At 44.5% G+C, this 20,576-nt stretch overlaps 2 protein-coding genes and 1 long non-coding RNA gene across 3 annotated transcripts; all 3 read right to left on the minus strand.

Annotated features, from left to right (window-relative positions):
* Nucleotides 1–186: 186 nt before the first annotated feature.
* LOC118383118 (zinc finger protein 420-like) lies at nt 187–4,499 on the minus strand. The gene is made up of 4 exons (XM_052507011.1): nt 4,332–4,499; nt 1,488–1,697; nt 1,187–1,403; nt 187–1,021 (listed from the first exon to the last, which is right to left on the minus strand). The coding sequence occupies exons 1-4, from the start codon at nt 4,429–4,431 to the stop codon at nt 187–189; spliced, it is 1,362 nt and encodes a 453-aa protein (XP_052362971.1). The 5' UTR covers nt 4,432–4,499.
* Nucleotides 3,178–4,258, minus strand: LOC127923109 (uncharacterized). The gene is made up of 3 exons (XR_008113342.1): nt 4,214–4,258; nt 3,612–3,735; nt 3,178–3,460 (listed from the first exon to the last, which is right to left on the minus strand). It is a non-coding gene; the product is annotated as an uncharacterized LOC127923109 (long non-coding RNA).
* Nucleotides 4,500–5,370: 871 nt separating the features above from the next.
* On the minus strand, nt 5,371–19,158 carry LOC127923102 (zinc finger and SCAN domain-containing protein 31-like). Its single transcript, XM_052507012.1, has 6 exons — nt 18,962–19,158; nt 18,296–18,506; nt 15,653–15,700; nt 11,502–11,654; nt 9,500–9,694; nt 5,371–5,666 (listed from the first exon to the last, which is right to left on the minus strand). The coding sequence occupies exons 3-6, from the start codon at nt 15,696–15,698 to the stop codon at nt 5,371–5,373; spliced, it is 690 nt and encodes a 229-aa protein (XP_052362972.1). The 5' UTR covers nt 15,699–15,700; nt 18,296–18,506; nt 18,962–19,158.
* Between the last annotated feature and the right edge of the window lie 1,418 nt (nt 19,159–20,576).

The following is a 20,576-nucleotide window of genomic DNA, read 5'->3' on the forward strand; positions in this document are numbered from 1 at the left end:
TATTATTATTATTATTACAGCAGGAATCAAAGACAGTCTTTTCCTATCTCCCGTCAAACTAGACGGTAGTCTCTTTCATATGTTTCTGTTGGTGTGTCTTTAGTGCTTTGGGTACAATGAACCCTTTCCCACACAGGCTACAGACGTACGGCTTCTCCCCTGTATGGAACCTCCTCATGTGCACCTTCAGACTCCCAGAGGTGGTGAACCCCTTATCACAGACAGTACAAGGTACGGTCTCTCTTTAGTGTGCTTGATCTGATGCACTCTCAAGTTCCCAGATTGGGCGAAACTTTTCCCGCATATGGCGCAGACAAAGGGTTTCTCTCCGGTGTGTGTTCTCTGGTGACTCTTTAGATCCCCGTCCCGTAGGAACATTCTCCCGCAGTATGAGCAGCAGTACTTCTTTTCCAGGCTCTTGTAGTGCATTCTCGCGTGCACCTCCAACCTCTTCATGTCAGGGAAACTCTTCCCTTTTCGCACATGTGATGGCGGACCTCTGCCATGTGTATCCTCTTGTGTTTCTTCAGGCTTTCGCTTCTGGCAAAACGTTGGCCGCACACAGAGCACTGGTGCGGTTTTTCCTTGGTGTGGATCAGTATGTGGGTCGCCAGGAGGTTTTCTGAGTGAAGCCCCTCCCACAGTAGGAGCAGTGGAGGAGGTTCTCCCCTGTGTGGATTGACCGGTGGGTCTTGAGGGTGTAGAAGTGGGTGAACGTCTGGCCGCGTGGTCACAAAGGTACGGTTTCTTGTTATTGTGCGTCTGCTTGTGCTCCCTGTACTCCAACAGGTTGCCAAAGCTCTCTGGGCACTTGGAGCAGTGGTACGGTTTCTCTCCCGTATGGGTGCGCTGGTGAGTCTTTAGGTCCTGCAGCAGAGTGAAGGTCTTCCACATGGTTGGCAGATGTGCTTGGTCTTCTCTCCTGTGTGGATCGTCACGTGAATGTTCAAGTCGTCGAGCTTCAAGAAACTCTCCTCGCAGACAGAGCACTGGTGGGGTTTTTCTGTGCTGGCGCCCTCTCCTGTTTCAATGACAACATTACAAGACAGAGGATAAATTAATTGGTGCACCGTAGCAGAAACAAAGCGTTTCTTAATGGAAAAGATCTGGTAGACCATCCCTGTTTCTGCCTGTTTGCTTCAGTGTGGTTTCTAGTAAACATGACGGGTGTGTGGGTCTCTCTTACCTTTGTGGATCACCTGGTGTCTCTTCAGGTCCTGGTATCGCAGGAAACACTTCCCACAGACGGAGCACTGGTGGGGTTTTCTTTCCACTGTGCGTCATTGTGTGTGTCTTCAGGCTGCTGGCTGCAGTGAACCTCTTACCGCACTGGGAGCAGAAATATGGCTTCAACTCCTGGTCAGGATCCCCTGGACTGTCAGGGTCAGAGCTGGTGCCCTCTCCTGTTTCAATGACACCATTAGAAGGGTTTAACACAGGAGGAAAATGATAAGGATAACGCAACTCCAACCTGGTGTTCCTCTCACCTTTATGGGTCACCAGATGTCTTTTAAGGTCGTAGGGTCGAAGGAAGGCCTTGCCACAGACGGAGCACTGGTGGGGTTTCTCTCCGCTGTGGATCTTCATGTGTGCCTTAAGCCTGAAGGCTGCGGTGAACCTCTTACCACACACAGAGCAGGGGAACGGTCTCTCCGGATCTGCTTCCCCTGGACTGTCTGCGTCAGAGTTGTTGCCCCCTTCAATGACAACATTTACAGGGGTTAAAATGCTGCACTATCAATTAAATGACAGTTTATTACAGACTAATACACATATAAATACCCAGCTAATTCATGGAAAGAAGCACTGGTGTGGATATGTTTATGTTTCTTCAAGTCACCTGTGTTCCAGCAGAGATCTCAGGGTCCTTGTTCATTACTGCAAAGTACTGTTGCAAAATGTTTTGCAAACGGAAAACAAGTGTATTATTATTGGATAGTCCCTCCCACTTCGGGCCCATTTGTTTCTGTTTGGTTCCTAATGAATATGACCCAAGTGTGTGAGCATAGACTTCAGGGGTGTATTCACTAGGAACAAAAATGGAAGCAAACAGAACAAAATGGAGAAGGAACCTACCTGAATTTGTCCAATAGAATTTTTGCACAAAAATGTTTCCCTTTCCATTGCAAAACGTTTTGCGACAGTGAATCAGTGTGTTTGCGTCTCTCACACCTTTGTGTATCTCCCGGCGCCTCCCTCTCACCTTTGTGTCTCTCTCTCACCTTTGTATCTCCCAGTGTCTCTCTCTCACCCTTGTATCTCCCGGTGTCTCTCTCTCTCTCTCACCTTTGTGTATCTCCGGCGTCTCCCTCTCACCTTTGTGTCTCTCTCTCTCACCTTTGTATCTCTCGCTCTCACCTTTGTATCTCTATCTCCTTGTATCTCTCGCTCTCACCTTTGTGTATCTCCTGGCGTCTCGCTCTCACCTTTGTGTATCTCCCAGCGTCTCTCTCTCTCACCTTTGTGATCTCCGGCGTCTCTCTCTCTCACCTTTGTGATCTCCTGGCGTCTCTCTCTCTCACCTTTGTGGATCTCCCGGTCTCTCTCTCTCACCTTTGTGTATCTCCCGGTGTCTCTCTCACCTTTGTGGATCTCCCGGTGTCTCTCTCACCTTTGTGGATCTCCCGGTGTCTCTCTCTCACCTTTGTGGATCTCCCAGTGTCTCTCACCTTTGTGTATCTCTCTCACCTTTGTATCTCTCTCTCACCCTTGTATCTCCCGGCGTCTCCCTCTCACCTTTGTGTCTCTCTCTCTCACCTTTGTATCTCTCGCTCTCACCTTTGGTATCTCCCTGGCGTCTCGCTCTCACCTTTGTGTATCTCCTGGCGTCTCGCTCTCACCTTTGTGTATCTCCTGGCGTCTCGCTCTCACCTTTGTGTATCTCCTGGCGTCTCGCTCTCACCTTTGTGTATCTCCTGGCGTCTCGCTCTCACCTTTGTGTATCTCCTGGCGTCTCGCTCTCACCTTTGTGTATCTCCTGGCGTCTCGCTCTCACCTTTGTGTATCTCCTGGCGTCTCGCTCTCACACCTTTGTGTATCTCCCGGCGTCTCTCTCTCTCACCTTTGTGGATCTCCCGGCGTCTCACTCTCTCACCTTTGTGGATCTCCTGGCGTCTCTCTCTCTCACCTTTGTGATCTCCTGGCGTCTCTCTCTCACATTTGTGTATCTCCTGGTGTCTCTCTCACCTTTGTGTATCTCTCTCACCTTTGTATCGCTCTCTCACCCTTGTATCTCCCGGTGTCTCTCTCTCACCCTTGTATCTCTCGCTCTCACCTTTGTGTATCTCCTGGCATCTCGCTCTCACACCTTTGTGGATCTCCCGGTGTCTCTCTCTCACCTTTGTGTATCTCCTGGAGTCTCTCTTTCACCTTTGTGGATCTCCCGGTGTCTCTCTCACCTTTGTGGATCTCCCGGTGTCTCTCTCTCACCTTTGTGGATCTCCCGGTGTCTCTCTCTCACCTTTGTGGATCTCCCGGTGTCTCTCTCACCTTTGTGGATCTCCCGGTGTCTCTCTCACCTTTGTGTATCTCCCGGTGTCTCTCTCTCACCTTTGTGTATCTCCTGGAGTCTCTCTCTCACCTTTGTGGATCTCCCAGTGTCTCTCTCTCACCTTTGTGGATCTCCCGGTGTCTCTCTCTCACCTTTGTGGATCTCCCGGTGTCTCTCTCTCACCTTTGTGGATCTCCCGGTGTCTCTCTCTCACCTTTGTGGATCTCCCGGTGTCTCTCTCTCACCTTTGTGTATCTCCCGGTGTCTCTCTCTCACCTTTGTGTATCTCCCGGTGTCTCTCTCTCACCTTTGTGTATCTCCCGGTGTCTCTCTCACCTTTGTGTATCTCCCGGTGTCTCTCTCTCACCTTTGTGTATCTCCCGGTGTCTCTCTCTCACCTTTGTGTATCTCCTGGTGTCTCTCTCTCACCTTTGTGTATCTCCTGGTGTCTCTCTCACCTTTGTGGATCTCCTGGTGTCTCTCTCACCTTTGTGTATCTCCTGGTGTCTCTCTCACCTTTGTGTATCTCCCGGTGTCTCTCTCACCTTTATGTATCTCCCGGTGTCTCTCTCTCACCTTTGTGGATCTCCCGGTGTCTCTCTCTCACCTTTGTGTATCTCCCGGTGTCTCTCTCACCTTTGTGGATCTCCCGGTGTCTCTCTCACCTTTGTGTATCTCCTGGTGTCTCTCTCACCTTTGTGTATCTCCTGGTGTCTCTCTCACCTTTGTGGATCTCCCGGTGTCTCTCTCTCACCTTTGTGGATCTCCTGGTGTCTCTCTCACCTTTGTGGATCTCCTGGTGTCTCTCTCACCTTTGTGGATCTCTTGGTGTCTCTCTCACCTTTGTGGATCTCCTGGTGTCTCTTGAGGTCCTGGAACAGCAGGAAACACTTCCCACAGACGGAGCACTGGTGGTGTATCTCCCCACTGTGAGACTTCATGTGAGACTTTAGTAAAGGCGCTGTGGTGAACCTCTTGCCACACTCTGAGCAGAGGTACAGTCTTTTAGGGTCCTATGGTAACGGCTTCTGCCCCTGTTCGGGATCCCCTGGGCTGTCTGGGCCCGGTGGCGCTCACCCTGCTTCAATGACCACGTCACAGGTTTTAGAACACATCGAGACAGAAGCAAGAACAGCAGAACACATACAGTAGACTTACACCCTATGGTAACTGTCCTCTGAGCCTCTATAACCACACCCTATGGTAACTGTCCTCTGAGCCTCTATAACCACACCCTATGGTAACTGTCCTCTGAGCCTCTATAACCACACCCTATGGTAACTGTCCTCTGAGCCTCTATAACCACACCCTATGGTAACTGTCCTCTGAGCCTCTATAACCACACCCTATGGTAACTGTCCTCTGAGCCCTATAACCACACCCTATGGTAACTGTCCTCTGAGCCTCTATAACCACACCCTATGGTAACTGTCCTCTGAGCCTCTATAACCACACCCTATGGTAACTGTCCTCTGAGCCTCTATAACCACACCCTATGGTAACTGTCCTCTGAGCCTCTATAACCACACCCTATGGTAACTGTCCTCTGAGCCTCTATAACCACACCCTATGGTAACTGTCCTCTGAGCCTCTATAACCACACCCTATGGTAACTGTCCTCTGAGCCTCTATAACCACACCCTATGGTAACTGTCCTCTGAGCCTCTATAACCACACCCTATGGTAACTGTCCTCTGAGCCTCTATAACCACACCCTATGGTAACTGTCCTCTGAGCCTCTATAACCACACCCTATGGTAACTGTCCTCTGAGCCTCTATAACCACACCCTATGGTAACTGTCCTCTGAGCCTCTATAACCACACCCTATGGTAACTGTCCATAATCACAACCAGTCGGACAGTACTGTTTCCGCTGAATTCAACGATGCACCGTTCTGTCATTCCGAACACGATCCTGGGGCTTTGTGCGAAGGTCACGTTCTGAGCCCAACGAGCCACACAGGACGTGTCTTCCCGGCAGAGAGATGTTTCTCTCACCTTTGTGCCCCACCTGGTGTCTCTTCAGAACACACAGCCACAGGAAACGCTTCCCGCAGACGGAACACTGGTGGGGTTTGTCTTCGCTGTGGATCTTCAGGTGGATCCTCAGGCTGGTGGGCGAGGTGAACGTCTTGCCGCACTCCGAACAGCGGTACGGTCTGTCCGAGGTGACTGCTTTAATGACAACATCACAGAGGTTAAACCGCCGCAGTACACAAAGGAGAGAACAGCACCACCAGCGCATACAGTATTAGGCATATATGGGCAAATACATTTTAACTGAATGGAGACAGATTTTTTTTAACGTAAAATGTATGCTCTACAAAAACAAACAAAAAACATTGATTTTTAACAAACATACAACTTTATGCACAAGGACTACGTTTACACTGAACATTTGACCCCCCAAAAAAACACATTTACTGGAAGAACTATGAGGGAGTTTGGTAGGAGTTGTGAGGGAGTTTGGTAGGAGTTGTGAGGGAGTTTGGTAGGAGTTGTGAGGGAGTTTGGTAGGACTTGTGAGGGAGTTTGGTAGGAGTTGTGAGGGAGTTTGGTAGCGGAATTTCAGTGAAATCTCCCTCAGTTTATTTACTGTGACCTGGTTTTCTTAAAGACACTGCATAAAGAACTGCGTGTCAGTTTATGACAGGACACATTGAGCTTGAAGGAAGTGAGTGGAGTGGATTTACACCCGGTAACAGATCTCTACAAAAAGGGTGTAAATATGCAACATCCTCCTCTACATATGTGGGTATTATTCTACACACGGGCAATTATTTAAATCTGCTCCTCTGAGCAAAACCACATTTGGTGTATAATGAACTATACTCCACAGGACTGTATGGTACTATAATGAACTAGAATCCACAGGACTGTATGGTACTATAATGAACTATACTCCACAGGACTGTATGGTACTATACTGAACTATACTCCACAGGACTGTATGGTACTATACTGAACTATACTCCACAGGACTGTATGGTACTATACTGAACTATACTCCACAGTACAGGACTGTATGGTACTCTAATGAACTATACTCCACAGGACTGTATGGTACTATACTGAACTATACTCCACAGGACTGTATGGTACTATAATGAACTATACTCCACAGTACAGGACTGTATGGTACTATAATGAACTATACTCCACCCAGTACAGGACTGTATGGTACTATAATGAACTAGAATCCACAGGACTGTATGGTACTATAATGAACTATACTCCACACGAATGTATGGTACTATAATGAACTATACTCCACAGGACTGTATGGTACTATAATGAACTATACTCCCCAGGACTGTATGGTACTATACTGAACTATACTCAACAGGACTCTATGGTACTATAATGAACTATACTCCACAGGACTGTATGGTACTATAATGAACTAGAATCCACAGGACTGTATGGTACTATAATGAACTATACTCCACATGACTGTATGGTACTATAGTGAACTATACTCCCACAGGACTGTATGGTACTATAATGAGCTATACTCCACAGTACAGGACTGTATGGTACTATAATGAACTATACTCCACATGACTGTATGGTACTATAATGAACTAGAATCCACAGGACTGTATGGTACTATAATGAACTAGAATCCACAGGACTGTATGGTACTATAATGAACTATACTCCACAGGACTGTATGGTACTATAATGAACTATACTCCCCAGGACTGTATGGTACTATACTGAACTATACTCCACAGGACTGTATGGTACTATAATGAACTATACTCCACAGGACTGTATGGTACTATAATGAACTATACTCCACAGGACTGTATGGTACTATACTGAACTATACTCCACAGTACAGGACTGTATGGTACTATAATGAACTATACTCCACAGGACTGTATGGTACTATACTGAACTATACTCCACAGGACTGTATGGTACTATAATGAACTATACTCCACAGTACAGGACTGTATGGTACTATAATGAACTATACTCCACAGTACAGGACTGTATGGTACTATAATTAACTAGAATCCACGGGACTGTATGGTACTATAATGAACTAGAATCCACAGGACTGTATGGTACTATAATGAACTATACTCCACACGAATGTATGGTACTATAATGAACTATACTCCCCAGGACTGTAGTACTATACTGAACTATACTCCCCAGGACTGTATGGTACTATACTGAATTATACTCCACAGGACTGTATGGTACTATAGTGAACTATACTCCACAGGACTGTATGGTACTATAATGAATTATACTCCACAGTACAGGACTGTATGGATGGTACTATAATGAACTATACTCCACACGACTGTATGGTACTATAATGAACTATACTCCACATGACTGTATGGTACTATAGTGAACTATACTCCACAGGACTGTATGGTACTATAATGAGCTATACTCCACAGTACAGGACTGTATGGATGGTACTATAATGAACTAGAATCCACAGGACTGTATGGTACTATACTGAACTATACTCCACAGGACTGTATGGTACTATAATGAACTATACTCCACAGGACTGTATGGTACTATACTGAACTATACTCCACACGACTGTATGGTACTATAATGAACTATACTGCACAGGACTGTATGGTACTATAATGAACTATACTCCACAGGACTGTATGGTACTATAATGAACTATACTCCACAGTACAGGACTGTATGGATGGTACTATAATGAACTAGAATCCACAGGACTGTATGGTACTATAGTGAACTATACTCCACAGGACTGTATGGTACTATAATGAGCTATACTCCACAGTACAGGACTGTATGGATGGTACTATAATGAACTAGAATCCACAGGACTGTATGGTACTATACTGAACTATACTCCACAGGACTGTATGGTACTATAATGAACTATACTCCACAGGACTGTATGGTACTATACTGAACTATACTCCACAGGACTGTATGGTACTATAATGAACTATACTCCACAGGACTGCATGGTACTATAATGAACTATACTCCACAGGACTGTATGGTACTATAATGAACTATACTCCACAGGACTGTATGGTACTATAGTGAACTATACTCCACAGGACTGTATGGTACTATAATGAACTATACTCCACAGGACTGTATGGTACTATAATGAACTATACTCCACAGTACAGGACTGTATGGTACTATAATGAACTATACTCCACAGGACTGTATGGTACTATAATTAACTATACTCCACAGTACAGGACTGTATGGTACTATACTGAACTATACTCCACAGGACTGTATGGTACTATAATGAACTATACTCCACAGTACAGGACTGTATGGTACTATAATGAACTATACTCCACAGGACTGTATGGTACTATAATGAACTATACTCCACAGTACAGGACTGTATGGTACTATACTGAACTATACTCCACAGGACTGTATGGTACTATAATGAACTATACTCCACAGGACTGTATGGTACTATAATGAACTATACTCCACAGTACAGGACTGTATGGTACTATACTGAACTATACTCCACACCAACACTACCTTACAGAGCACCAACACTACCTTACAGAGCACCAACACTACCTTACAGAGCACCAAAACTACCTTACAGTGCACCAACACTACCTTACAGAGCACCAAAACTACCTTACAGAGCACCAACACTACCTTACAGAGCACCGGGTGAGAGAGGAGCGACGCCGGTGTTTGAGGAGCGACGCCGGGTGAGAGTGAAAGCGACGCCGGGTGAGAGAGGAGCGACGCCGGGTGAGGGAGGAGCGACGCCGGGTGGGAGGGGAGCGAGCGCCGGGAGAGAGGAGCGACGTCGGGTGAAGAGGAGCGAAGCCGGGAGAGAGAGGAGCTAAACGCCGGGAGAGAGGAGCGATGCCGGGTGAGAGGGAGCGACGCCGGGTGAGAGAGGAGCGCGTCGGGTGAGAGAGGAGCGATACCGGGTGAGAGAGGAGCGACCCCGGGTGGGAGAGGAGGAGCGTCGGGTGTTTGGGTGTCTCTCTTACCTTTGTGGATCATCTGGTGTCTCTTCAGGTCTGTGGATCGTAGGAAGCGCTTCCCACAGAAGGAGCACTGGTGGGGTTTCTCTCCGCTGTGTCTCTGCATGTGAGTCTTCAGGCTGCTTGGTGCAGTGAACCGCTTACCACACTGGGAGCAGAGGAACGGTCTCTCTTTGTCTGAGCTGGCACCCTCTCCTGTTTCTATAACAACATCACAGGGGTTAAACAGGAGTCCCTGGACACAGCCCTTAGCCGTGGTATATTGGCCATATATCACAAACCCCCGAGGTTCCTTATTGCTGTTATAAACTGGTTATCAATGTAATTAGAGCAGTAAAAATACATATTATGTTATACCTGTGGTATACGGTCTGATAAACCACGGCTGTTAGCCAATCAGCATACAGGGCTCGAACCACCCAGTTTATTATACTGTATACAACACTATGCATTGGTATGTAGGAAGGTAGAAAGGGAAGATGACTCCTCTTGGACCCCTTTCAATGTAAACTGATCAGGAGTTATTTGGTTAGGGGGCACAGTTTAGTACATACAAGATTGACAACTATAAGCAGTCACTCAGCCCTCTGGGCCCTTCTCAAAAGTAGTGCTCTATATAGGGAACTGGGTTCCATGAAACTGGTCTCTGATGTTCTGATCAGGGATTACCTGGTTGGGTCCTGTCCCCAACCTCCTTAGTCATCTGAAACTGGTCTCTGATGTTCTGATCAGGGATTACCTGGTTGGGTCCTGTCCCCAACCTCCTTAGTCATCTGAAACTGGTCTCTGATGTTCTGATCAGGGATTACCTGGTTAGTCCTGTCCCCAACCTCCTTAGTCATCTGAAACTGGTCTCTGATGTTCTGATCCGGGATTACCTGGTTGGTCCTGTCTCCAACCTCCTTAGTCATCTGAAACTGGTCTCTGATGTTCTGATCAGGGATTACCTGGTTGGTCCTGTCTCCAACCTCCTTAGTCATCTGAAACTGGTCTCTGATGCTCTGATCAGGGATTACCTGGTTGGGTCCTGTCCCCAACCTCCTTAGTCATCTGAAACTGGTCTTTGATGTTCTGATCAGGGATTACCTGGTTGGTCCTGTCCCCAACCTCCTTAGTCATCTGAAACTGGTCTCTGATGTTCTGATCAGGGATTGCCTGGTTGGTCCTGTCCCCAACCTCCTTAGTCATCTGAAACTGGTCTCTGATGTTCTGATCAGGGATTACCTGGTTGGTCCTGTCCCCAACCTCCTTAGTCATCTGAAACTGGTCTCTGATGTTCTGATCAGGGATTACCTGGTTGGTCCTGTCCCCAACCTCCTTAGTCATCTGAAACTGGTCTCTGATGTTCTGATCAGGGATTACCTGGTTGGGTCCTGTCCCCAACCTCCTTAGTCATCTGAAACTGGTCTCTGATGTTCTGATCAGGGATTACCTGGTTGGTCCTGTCCCCAACCTCCTTAGTCATCTGAAACTGGTCTCTGATGTTCTGATCAGGGATTACCTGGTTGGTCCTGTCCCCAACCTCCTTAGTCATCTGAAACTGGTCTCTGATGTTCTGATCAGGGATTACCTGGTTGGTCCTGTCTCCAACCTCCTTAGTCATCTGAAACTGGTCTCTGATGTTCTGATCAGGGATTACCTGGTTGGTCCTGTCCCCAACCTCCTTAGTCATCTGAAACTGGTCTCTGATGTTCTGATCAGGGATTACCTGGTTGGTCCTGTCCCCAACCTCCTTAGTCATCTGAAACTGGTCTCTGATGTTCTGATCAGGGATTACCTGGTTGGTCCTGTCCCCAACCTCCTTAGTCATCTGAAACTGGTCTCTGATGTTCTGATCAGGGATTACCTGGTTGGTCCTGTCCCCAACCTCCTTAGTCATCTGAAACTGGTCTCTGATGTTCTGATCAGGGATTACCTGGTTGGTCCTGTCCCCAACCTCCTTAGTCATCTGAAACTGGTCTCAATATACTGTAGCTCCATCTGGATGTTTTGATCAGGGATTAATTACCTGGGTTGGTCCTGTCCCCATCCTCCTCCTCTCTGTCCCCAACCTCCTCCTCTCCGTCCTCCTCCTCCTCCTCTCTGTCCCCAATCTCCTCCTCTCCATCCTCCTCCTCTCTGACCCCCTCCTCCTCTTCTTCTCTTTTAACAGTAACAAGTCCTGTAAAATGTCAAACCAAAAGATCTAAAACACTTTATAATATAAATGCCTCCCATCAGTACTCCACCAGAGGGAGCTCTAACTTGGTTCCCTGTAGAATCAAGAGCTCCTTGGGGAGGGGACACATTCTGGTACTCTGCTGCAGTTCTGTGAAACTGAACATGTAAAGTGTCACTTATGGAAATATCTGTAAAGTAACGTAACGGTGTGATTAGGGGTAAGCTATTCTTTCAAGAGGTGACTCTTAAAACGAGCACCTATGTGCTGTTAATTGTTCTAAGTTGTTGTATATATATTTTGTAATTGATGATAATGTTGTTTTAAATTGCATTGAGAATAATGTGTAAATCAGGCCCATCTCACAGGACCACAGTGGAAATATGTTGTGTCATGTCATGTTGTGTCATGTTGTGTCATGTCATGTTGTGTTATGTTGTGTCATGTTGTGTCATGTCATGTTGTGTCATGTCATGTTGTGTCATGTTGTGTCAGGTCATGTTGTGTTATGTTGTGTCATGTTGTGTTATGTTATGTTGTGTTGTGTCATGTCATGTTGTGTCATGTTGTGTCATGTCATGTTGTGTTATGTCATGTTGTGTCATGTTGTGTCAGGTCATGTTGTGTCATGTTGTGTCATGTTGTGTCATGTCATGTTGTGTCATGTTGTGTCAGGTCATGTTGTGTCATGTCATGTCGTGTCAGGTCATGTTGTGTCATGTTGTGTCATGTCGTGTTATGTTGTGTCATGTCGTGTTATGTTGTGTTATGTTGTGTCATGTCGTGTCATGTTGTGTCATGTCGTGTCATGTTGTGTCATGTCGTGTCATGTTGTGTCATGTCGTGTTATGTTGTGTCATGTCGTGTCATGTTGTGTCATGTCATGTTGTGTCATGTTGTGTCAGGTCATGTTGTGTCATGTCATGTCGTGTCAGGTCATGTTGTGTCATGTTGTGTCATGTCATGTCGTGTCATGTTGTGTCATGTCGTGTTATGTTGTGTTATGTTGTGTCATGTTGTGTCATGTCATGTTGTGTCAGGTCATGTTGTGTCATGTCATGTCGTGTCAGGTCATGTTGTGTCATGTTGTGTCATGTCATGTTGTGTCATGTTGTGTCATGTCATGTTGTGTCATGTTGTGTCATGTCATGTTGTGTCATGTCATGTTGTGTCATGTCGTGTCAGGTCATGTTGTGTCATGTTGTGTCATGTTGTGTCATGTCATGTTGTGTCATGTTGTGTCATGTCATGTTGTGTTATGTTGTGTCATGTTGTGTCATGTCGTGTACGTGTCGTGTCATGTCATGTTGTGTCATGTTGTGTCATGTCATGTTGTGTCATGTCATGTTGTGTCATGTTGTGTCAGGTCATGTTGTGTCATGTCATGTCGTGTCAGGTCATGTTGTGTCATGTTGTGTCATGTACTATATTGTCGTGTTATGTTGTGTCATGTCATGTTGTGTCATGTTGTGTCATGTTGTGTCATGTCGTGTCATGTTGTGTCATGTCGTGTTGTGTCGTGTCATGTATGTTATGTTGTGTCATGTCGTGTTATGTTGTGTCATGTCATGTTATGTTGTGTCATGTCGTGTTATGTTGTGTCATGTCATGTTATGTTGTGTCATGTCGTGTCATGTTGTGTCATGTCGTGTCATGTTGTGTCATGTCGTGTCATGTTGTGTCATGTCATGTCGTGTCATGTTGTGTCATGTCGTGTCGTGTTGTGTCATGTCACGTCGTGTTATGTCGTGTCATGTTGTGTCATGTCATGTTGTGTCATGTCGTGTCAGGTCATGTTGTGTCATGTTTGTCATGTTGTGTCATGTCATGTTGTGTCATGTTGTGTCATGTCATGTTGTGTCATGTTGTGTCATGTTGTGTCATGTCATGTCATGTTGTGTCGTGTCATGTCGTGTTATGTTGTGTCATGTCGTGTTATGTTGTGTCATGTCGTGTCATGTTGTGTCATGTCGTGTCATGTTGTGTCATGTCGTGTTATGTTGTGTCATGTCGTGTCATGTTGTGTCATGTCATGTCGTGTCATGTTGTGTCATGTCGTGTCGTGTTGTGTCATGTCATGTCGTGTTATGTCGTGTCATGTTGTGTCATGTCATGTTGTGTCATGTCGTGTCAGGTCATGTTGTGTCATGTTGTGTCATGTTGTGTCATGTCATGTTGTGTCATGTTGTGTCATGTCGTGTCGTGTTATGTTGTGTCATGTTGTGTTATGTTATGTTGTGTTGTGTCATGTTGTGTCATGTTGTGTCATGTCATGTTGTGTCATGTCATGTTGTGTCATGTTGTGTTATGTTATGTTGTGTTGTGTCATGTTATGTTGTGTCATGTCATGTTGTGTCATGTCATGTTGTGTCATGTCGTGTCATGTCATGTCATGTCGTGTCATGTCATGTCGTGTCATGTTGTGTCATGTTGTGTCATGTCGTGTCGTGTTATGTTGTGTCATGTTGTGTTATGTTATGTTGTGTCATGTCGTGTCATGTCATGTTGTGTCATGTCATGTCGTGTCATGTCATGTCGTGTCGTGTCATGTCATGTCGTGTCATGTCGTGTCATGTTGTGTCATGTTGTGTCATGTCGTGTCGTGTTATGTTGTGTTATGTTATGTTGTGTCATGTCATGTCGTGTTATGTCATGTCATGTCGTGTTATGTCATGTTATGTTGTGTCATGTCATGTTGTGTCATGTCGTGTTATGTCATGTCATGTTGTGTCATGTCGTGTCATGTCGTGTTATGTTGTGTCATGTCATGTCGTGTCATGTCATGTTGTGTCATGTCGTGTCATGTCATGTTGTGTCATGTCATGTCGTGTTATGTTGTGTCATGTTGTGTCATGTCATGTCGTGTCATGTCGTGTCATGTTGTGTCATGTCGTGTCATGTTGTGTCATGTTGTGTCATGTCATGTCGTGTTATGTTGTGTCATGTTGTGTCATGTCATGTTGTGTCATGTCATGTCATGTTGTGTCATGTCATGTCGTGTTATGTCATGTCATGTTGTGTCATGTTGTGTCGTGTCATGTCGTGTTATGTTGTGTCATGTTGTGTTATGTTATGTTGTGTTGTGTCATGTTGTGTCATGTTGTGTTGTGTCATGTTGTGTCATGTTGTGTTGTGTCATGTTGTGTCATGTCATGTTGTGTCATGTCATGTTGTGTCATGTTGTGTTATGTTATGTTGTGTTGTGTCATGTTATGTTGTGTCATGTCATGTTGTGTCATGTCATGTTGTGTCATGTCATGTCGTGTCATGTCATGTCATGTCGTGTCATGTCATGTCGTGTCATGTTGTGTCATGTTGTGTCATGTCGTGTCGTGTTATGTTGTGTCATGTTGTGTTATGTTATGTTGTGTTGTGTCATGTCATGTTGTGTCGTGTCATGTTGTGTCATGTCATGTTGTGTTATGTTGTGTCATGTTGTGTCATGTTGTGTCATGTCATGTCGTGTCATGTCGTGTCATGTTGTGTCATGTCATGTTGTGTCGTGTTATGTTGTGTCATGTTGTGTCATGTCGTGTCGTGTTATGTTGTGTTATGTTGTGTCATGTTGTGTCATGTTGTGTCATGTTGTGTCATGTTGTGTCATGTCATGTCGTGTTATGTTGTGTCATGTTGTGTCATGTTGTGTCATGTCATGTTGTGTCATGTTGTGTCATGTTGTGTCATGTCATGTTGTGTCAGGTCATGTTGTGTCAGGTCATGTTGTGTCATGTCATGTTGTGTCATGTCATGTTGTGTCAGGTCATGTTGTGTCAGGTCATGTTGTGTCATGTCATGTCGTGTTATGTTGTGTTATGTCGTGTTATGTCATGTGTCGTGTCGTGTTATGTCATGTTGTGTCAGGTCATGTTGTGTTGTCTTGTCTTCAGCTGGAGCAGACAACTACTTTTAATTACCTAATCAATTTAAAATCAATCAATATTCACATAATAAGGTCTTGGGATAATACATCTAGTCTATTCCCTGGCTAGTGTACTTATTACCTGGGTTGGCCACACCTCCTCCTTCCTGGTCCTCCTCTTCTTCCATATCTACTGGAACAACATCAACATCACACATATTGGCCTGTGTCCGGAATGACACACTATTCCCTATATAGTGCACTATATGCTACTACTACTATGCTACTATGCTACTACTATGATACTACTACTACTACTACTCTGAACTATAGCAGACCTGGGTTCAAATAGTATTTGAAACCATTCAAATGCTAATCTGTGCTTGATTGAGCTTGCCTGGAGCAATTGAACAAAATGGGATAGTCCCAAAAGTGTCACCCCGCCCCCCTGGCTATTTGGCCCTCCAGGCAGGCTCAACCAAACACTGAAGGATTTGAATGTTTTAAATGATTTTTTATATATTTTTTAAACTAGATTAGGATGTAACCTCCCTTTCTAAAAACTCCTATTAGGATGTAACCTAGTAACCTAAAACTCCTATTAGGATGCAACCTAAACTCCTATTAGGATTTAAACTAGCTCTCTAAAAACTCCTATTAGGATGTAACCTAGCAACCTAAAACTCCTATTAGGATGCAACCTAAACTCCTATTAGGATGTAACCTAGCAACCTAAAAACTCCTATTAGGATGTAACCTAGCAACCTAAAACTCCTATTAGGATGCAACCTAAACTCCTATTAGGATGTAACCTAGCAACCTAAAAACTCCTATTAGGATGTAACCTAGCAACCTAAAACTCCTATTAGGATGTAACCTAGCAACCTAAAACTCCTTTTAGGATGCAACCTAAAACTCCTATTAGGATGTAACCTAGCAACCTAAAACTCATATTAGGATGCAACCTAGCTCTCTGTAACTCTAGGCAGCATTATGCCTTCTCCCTACAGTTTTCAGCCCTCATGTTTTAATGTTGAGAAACATCAATAATCATTGCTTGAGATAAGGCTTTCAAAACAAATGGCCCTTATCTTTCATCGGTGAGAAAGAATCCTTCAAATACTGTAGCAGTTACAGATCCATACAGCCTTCATCCTACTAAACTACACTGTAGTAGTTACAGATCCATACAGCCTTCATCCTACTAAACTACACTGTAGTAGTTACAGATCCATACAGCCTCCATCCTACTAAACTACACTGTAGTAGTTACAGATCCATACAGCCTCCATCCTACTAAACTACACTGTAGTAGTTACAGATCCATACAGCCTTCATCCTACTAAACTACACTGTAGTAGTTACAGATCCATACAGCCTTCATCCTACTAAACTACACTGTAGTAGTTACAGATCCATACAGCCTTCATCCTACTAAACTACACTGTAGTAGTTACAGATCCATACAGCCTCCATCCTACTAAACTACACTGTAGTAGTTACAGATGCCTCCATACTACTAAACTATACTGTAGTAGTAACAGATCCATACAGCCTTCATCCTACTAAACTACACTGTAGTAGTAACAGATCCATACAGCCTTCATCCTACTAAACTACACTGTAGTAGTTACAGATGCCTCCATCCTACTAAACTATACTGTAGTAGTAACAGATCCATACAGCCTCCATCCTACTAAACTACACTGTAGTAGTTACAGATCCATACAGCCTCCATCCTACTAAACTACACTGTAGTAGTTACAGATCCATACAGCCTCCATCCTACTAAACTACACTGTAGCAGTTACAGATCCATACAGCCTCCATCCTACTAAACTACACTGTAGCAGTTGCAGATCCATACAGCCTTCATCCTACTAAACTACACTGTAGTAGTTACAGATCCATACAGCCTTCATCCTACTAAACTACAATGTAGAAGTTACAGATCCATAAAGCCTCCATCCTACTAAACTACACTGTAGCAGTTACAGATCCATACAGCCTCCATCCTACTAAACTACACTGTAGTAGTTACAGATCCATACAGCCTCCATCCTACTAAACTACACTGTAGTAGTTACAGATCCATACAGCCTCCATCCTACTAAACTACACTGTAGTAGTTACAGATCCATACAGCCTCCATCCTACTAAACTACACTGTAGTAGTTACAGATCCATACAGCCTTCATCCTACTAAACTACACTGTTGTAGTTACAGATCCATACAGCCTCCATCCTACTAAACTACACTGTAGCAGTTACAGATCCATACAGCCTCCATCCTACTAAACTACACTGTTTGTAGTGGCAGATCCATACAGCCTCCATCCTACTAAACTACACTGTAGCAGTTACAGAACCATACAGCTATGGAGTCTCCATCCAACCAAACTACACTTCCACTACACTTCCAGAGTTACACTTACACACAGGTGTTCGGAGCATGCTATAGACAGCTAATTGGCTATAGACAGCTAATTGGCACAGGTGGTCGCCTCTTGTATTCCATCTGTTTTCCATAAACAAGCGCTGTAAGTTGAAGATATGGCCGTATGGGAACAATAACCCTATCAAGGTGTGTATCAATTTAACCTTTTGTTTTTTTGTTGAAAATTATAAAAAGGTCCTTATCCTTCCAAAACCGTACCGCAAGCGACTCGTGTTAATATTCAGATTGAGCGAATGGGCTCTTAACAAAACTCCCCCTGTACAGAAGACGCCTTCACCCAATGTCGGGGTCTACATCCAGTGGCAGGTGTAGGCATCTTAGACTCACCCGAGTCAACGTTACCGTATTCCCTCTCCTGTTCTACTCCCCGTTCTCTTCCTCGGTTCTTCTCTCATCCTCCTCTTCCTCTTTTTTGACAATCACATTGAGCTCCAGTGTTTGACTGCAGTCCTCCAGCTTCACTGACGCCATCTCTTGACCTGGTTGTGAGCTTTTCTGGGCCGGACTCGGTTCAGTCATGGTATGCTAGAGGCCGATGCTTTAATAAGAAAGGAAAATAGATATGTTCATGTAATTAAAATAAAATATAAAACAATAAAATATATATAAATCACAATGGGAGGAACCGACTTTCATGCCAGGGAAAGCGCTGCAGATAAATAATTAGCTGAAGGCCATTTCACCAATCTCCATGTTTGTATAGGCTAAATGGTGACGTAATGTACGACCGCGCGAAAGAATGTAGTCTTTCTACGTACAGTGTTTTCACTCCGACATAATTCATTCATATGGAGTTCCTCCCCTGGACTGTAATGGATTTTTATCGATAACGTTCCTGGCCAGAACAACAACCGAGACAGCCCAACGGACCGTGGCTGTCTACTACCTCACTGTTCAACATCTTCCACATCGCCGACCGACAATAAACGTTAACTGTAAGTTTCAGCGTCTGGTTATAGTTTAAATTACTATAATCAAAACATGACAGATTACCTGATATCACTGGTCTTTTATTGTTTGATTAGACTCTGAGCATGGAGAATCGGATGAGCCAGTACAGTAAACTTCCGCCTGCGCGCAGGATGGGAAAGGGCGTCATGTTCACGGGCGTCATGTAAGCGCAGGGGTCGGCCATCACACCGACTGATTCACAACCCTCCTCCCAGTTTATCAATAAAAGACCAGCGATTTCAGGTAATCCGAAAATGCTTTCATGATCATATAAACGACAGACAAGAGTTGAACAGTACAGTAAACGTTTATTGTCAATCGGTAATGTGGTAGATTGCAGCTGTTGAATAGTGTCAGTTTTGTCCGGCTTGCAGCGGTTGTTGTGGTTTCCGTCTGTCATGTTTATTATTATTTATTTTTTTACTCAGGGTCGTTATCGATACAAGCCATTACATAGGTGAGGACTCAAAATGAATGTATATCTGAGTAAGAGTATGGTACTGTGTAAAAAAAAGTGCTGATTAGTTAAATACCCCTTATTGTTCTACTGTAGCGCTTGTTGCACAAGCAAGAAAACGGACTCATCACACCGTGACAAATATAATGAAAAGAGGATACCGAGTCAGTATGTGTGTATATATATATATATACTACCGTTCAAAAATGGGGAGTCACTTAGAAATGTCCTTGTTTTCCATGAAAACATACATGAAATTAGTTGTAAAAATTAATAGGAAATATAGTCTAGACATTTACAAGGTTATACATAATGGTTTTTAATTTAAATAATAATTATGTCCTTCAAACTTTGCTTTCATCAAAGAATCCTCAATTTGCAGCAATTACAGCGTTTGCAGGCCTTTGTCATTCTAGTTGTCAATCTGAAGAGATTTCACCCCATGCTTCCTGAAGCACCTCCCACAAGTTGGATTGGCTTGATGGGCACTTCTTATGTACCATACGGTCAAACTGCTCCCCCAACAGCTCAATAGGGTTGAGATCCAGTGACTGTGCTGGCCACTCCATTATAAACAGAATACCAGCTGACTGCTTCTTCCCTAAATAGTTATTGCATAGTTTGGAGCTGTGCTTTGGCTCTAATTAAGCGCCGTCCACAGGGTATGGCATGGCGTGGAACAATTGAGTGATAACCTTCCTTCTTCAAGATCCCTTTTACCCTGTACAAATCTCCCACTTTACCACCACCAAAGCACCCCCAGACCATCACATTCCCTCCACCATGCTTGACAGATGGCGTCAAGAACTCTTCCAGCATCTTTTCATTTTTCTGAGTCTCACGAATGATCTCCTTTGTGATCTGAATATCTCAAACTTAGATTTGTCTGTCCATAACACCTTTTTTCCAATCTTCCTCTGTCCATTGTCTGTGTTCTTTTACCCATCTTAATCTTTTATTTTTATTGGTCAGTCTGAGATATGGCTTTTTCTTTTCTGGGTTCTGGCTGCCGTGTTCATACCATGTCTGAACTGGGTTCTGGCTGCCGTGTTCATACCATGTCTGAACTGGGTTCTGGCTGCAGTGTTCATACCATGTCTGAACTGGGTTCTGGCTGCAGTGTTCATACCATGTCTGAACTGGGTTCTGGCTGCCGTGTTCATACCATGTCTGAACTGGGTTCTGGCTGCAGGTTCGTGT

This window comes from Oncorhynchus keta, unplaced genomic scaffold (genome assembly GCF_023373465.1).
Source record: "Oncorhynchus keta strain PuntledgeMale-10-30-2019 unplaced genomic scaffold, Oket_V2 Un_contig_28345_pilon_pilon, whole genome shotgun sequence".
Taxonomy (NCBI): Eukaryota; Metazoa; Chordata; class Actinopteri; order Salmoniformes; family Salmonidae; genus Oncorhynchus; species Oncorhynchus keta.

Bases quoted from the DNA above. Each gene is read 5' to 3' on its own strand.
- LOC118383118 (XM_052507011.1), bottom strand. From the start codon at position 4,431: ATGAAGTCTCACAGTGGGGAGATACACCACCAGTGCTCCGTCTGTGGG. The intron at 1,698-4,331 runs GTGAGAGAGACA...TTGTCATTGAAG, and splicing joins ACACCAGGAGATCCACAAAG to GGGGCAACAACTCTGACGCA. The intron at 1,022-1,186 runs GTAAGAGAGACC...TCATTGAAACAG, and splicing joins ACACCAGGTGATCCACAAAG to GAGAGGGCGCCAGCACAGAA.
- LOC127923102 (XM_052507012.1), bottom strand. From the start codon at position 15,698: ATGGAAGAAGAGGAGGACCAGGAAGGAGGAGGTGTGGCCAACCCAG. The intron at 9,695-11,501 runs GTAATTAATCCC...ATGTTGTTATAG, and splicing joins TGGGGACAGGACCAACCCAG to AAACAGGAGAGGGTGCCAGC. The intron at 5,667-9,499 runs GTAAGAGAGACA...TTGTCATTAAAG, and splicing joins ACACCAGATGATCCACAAAG to CAGTCACCTCGGACAGACCG.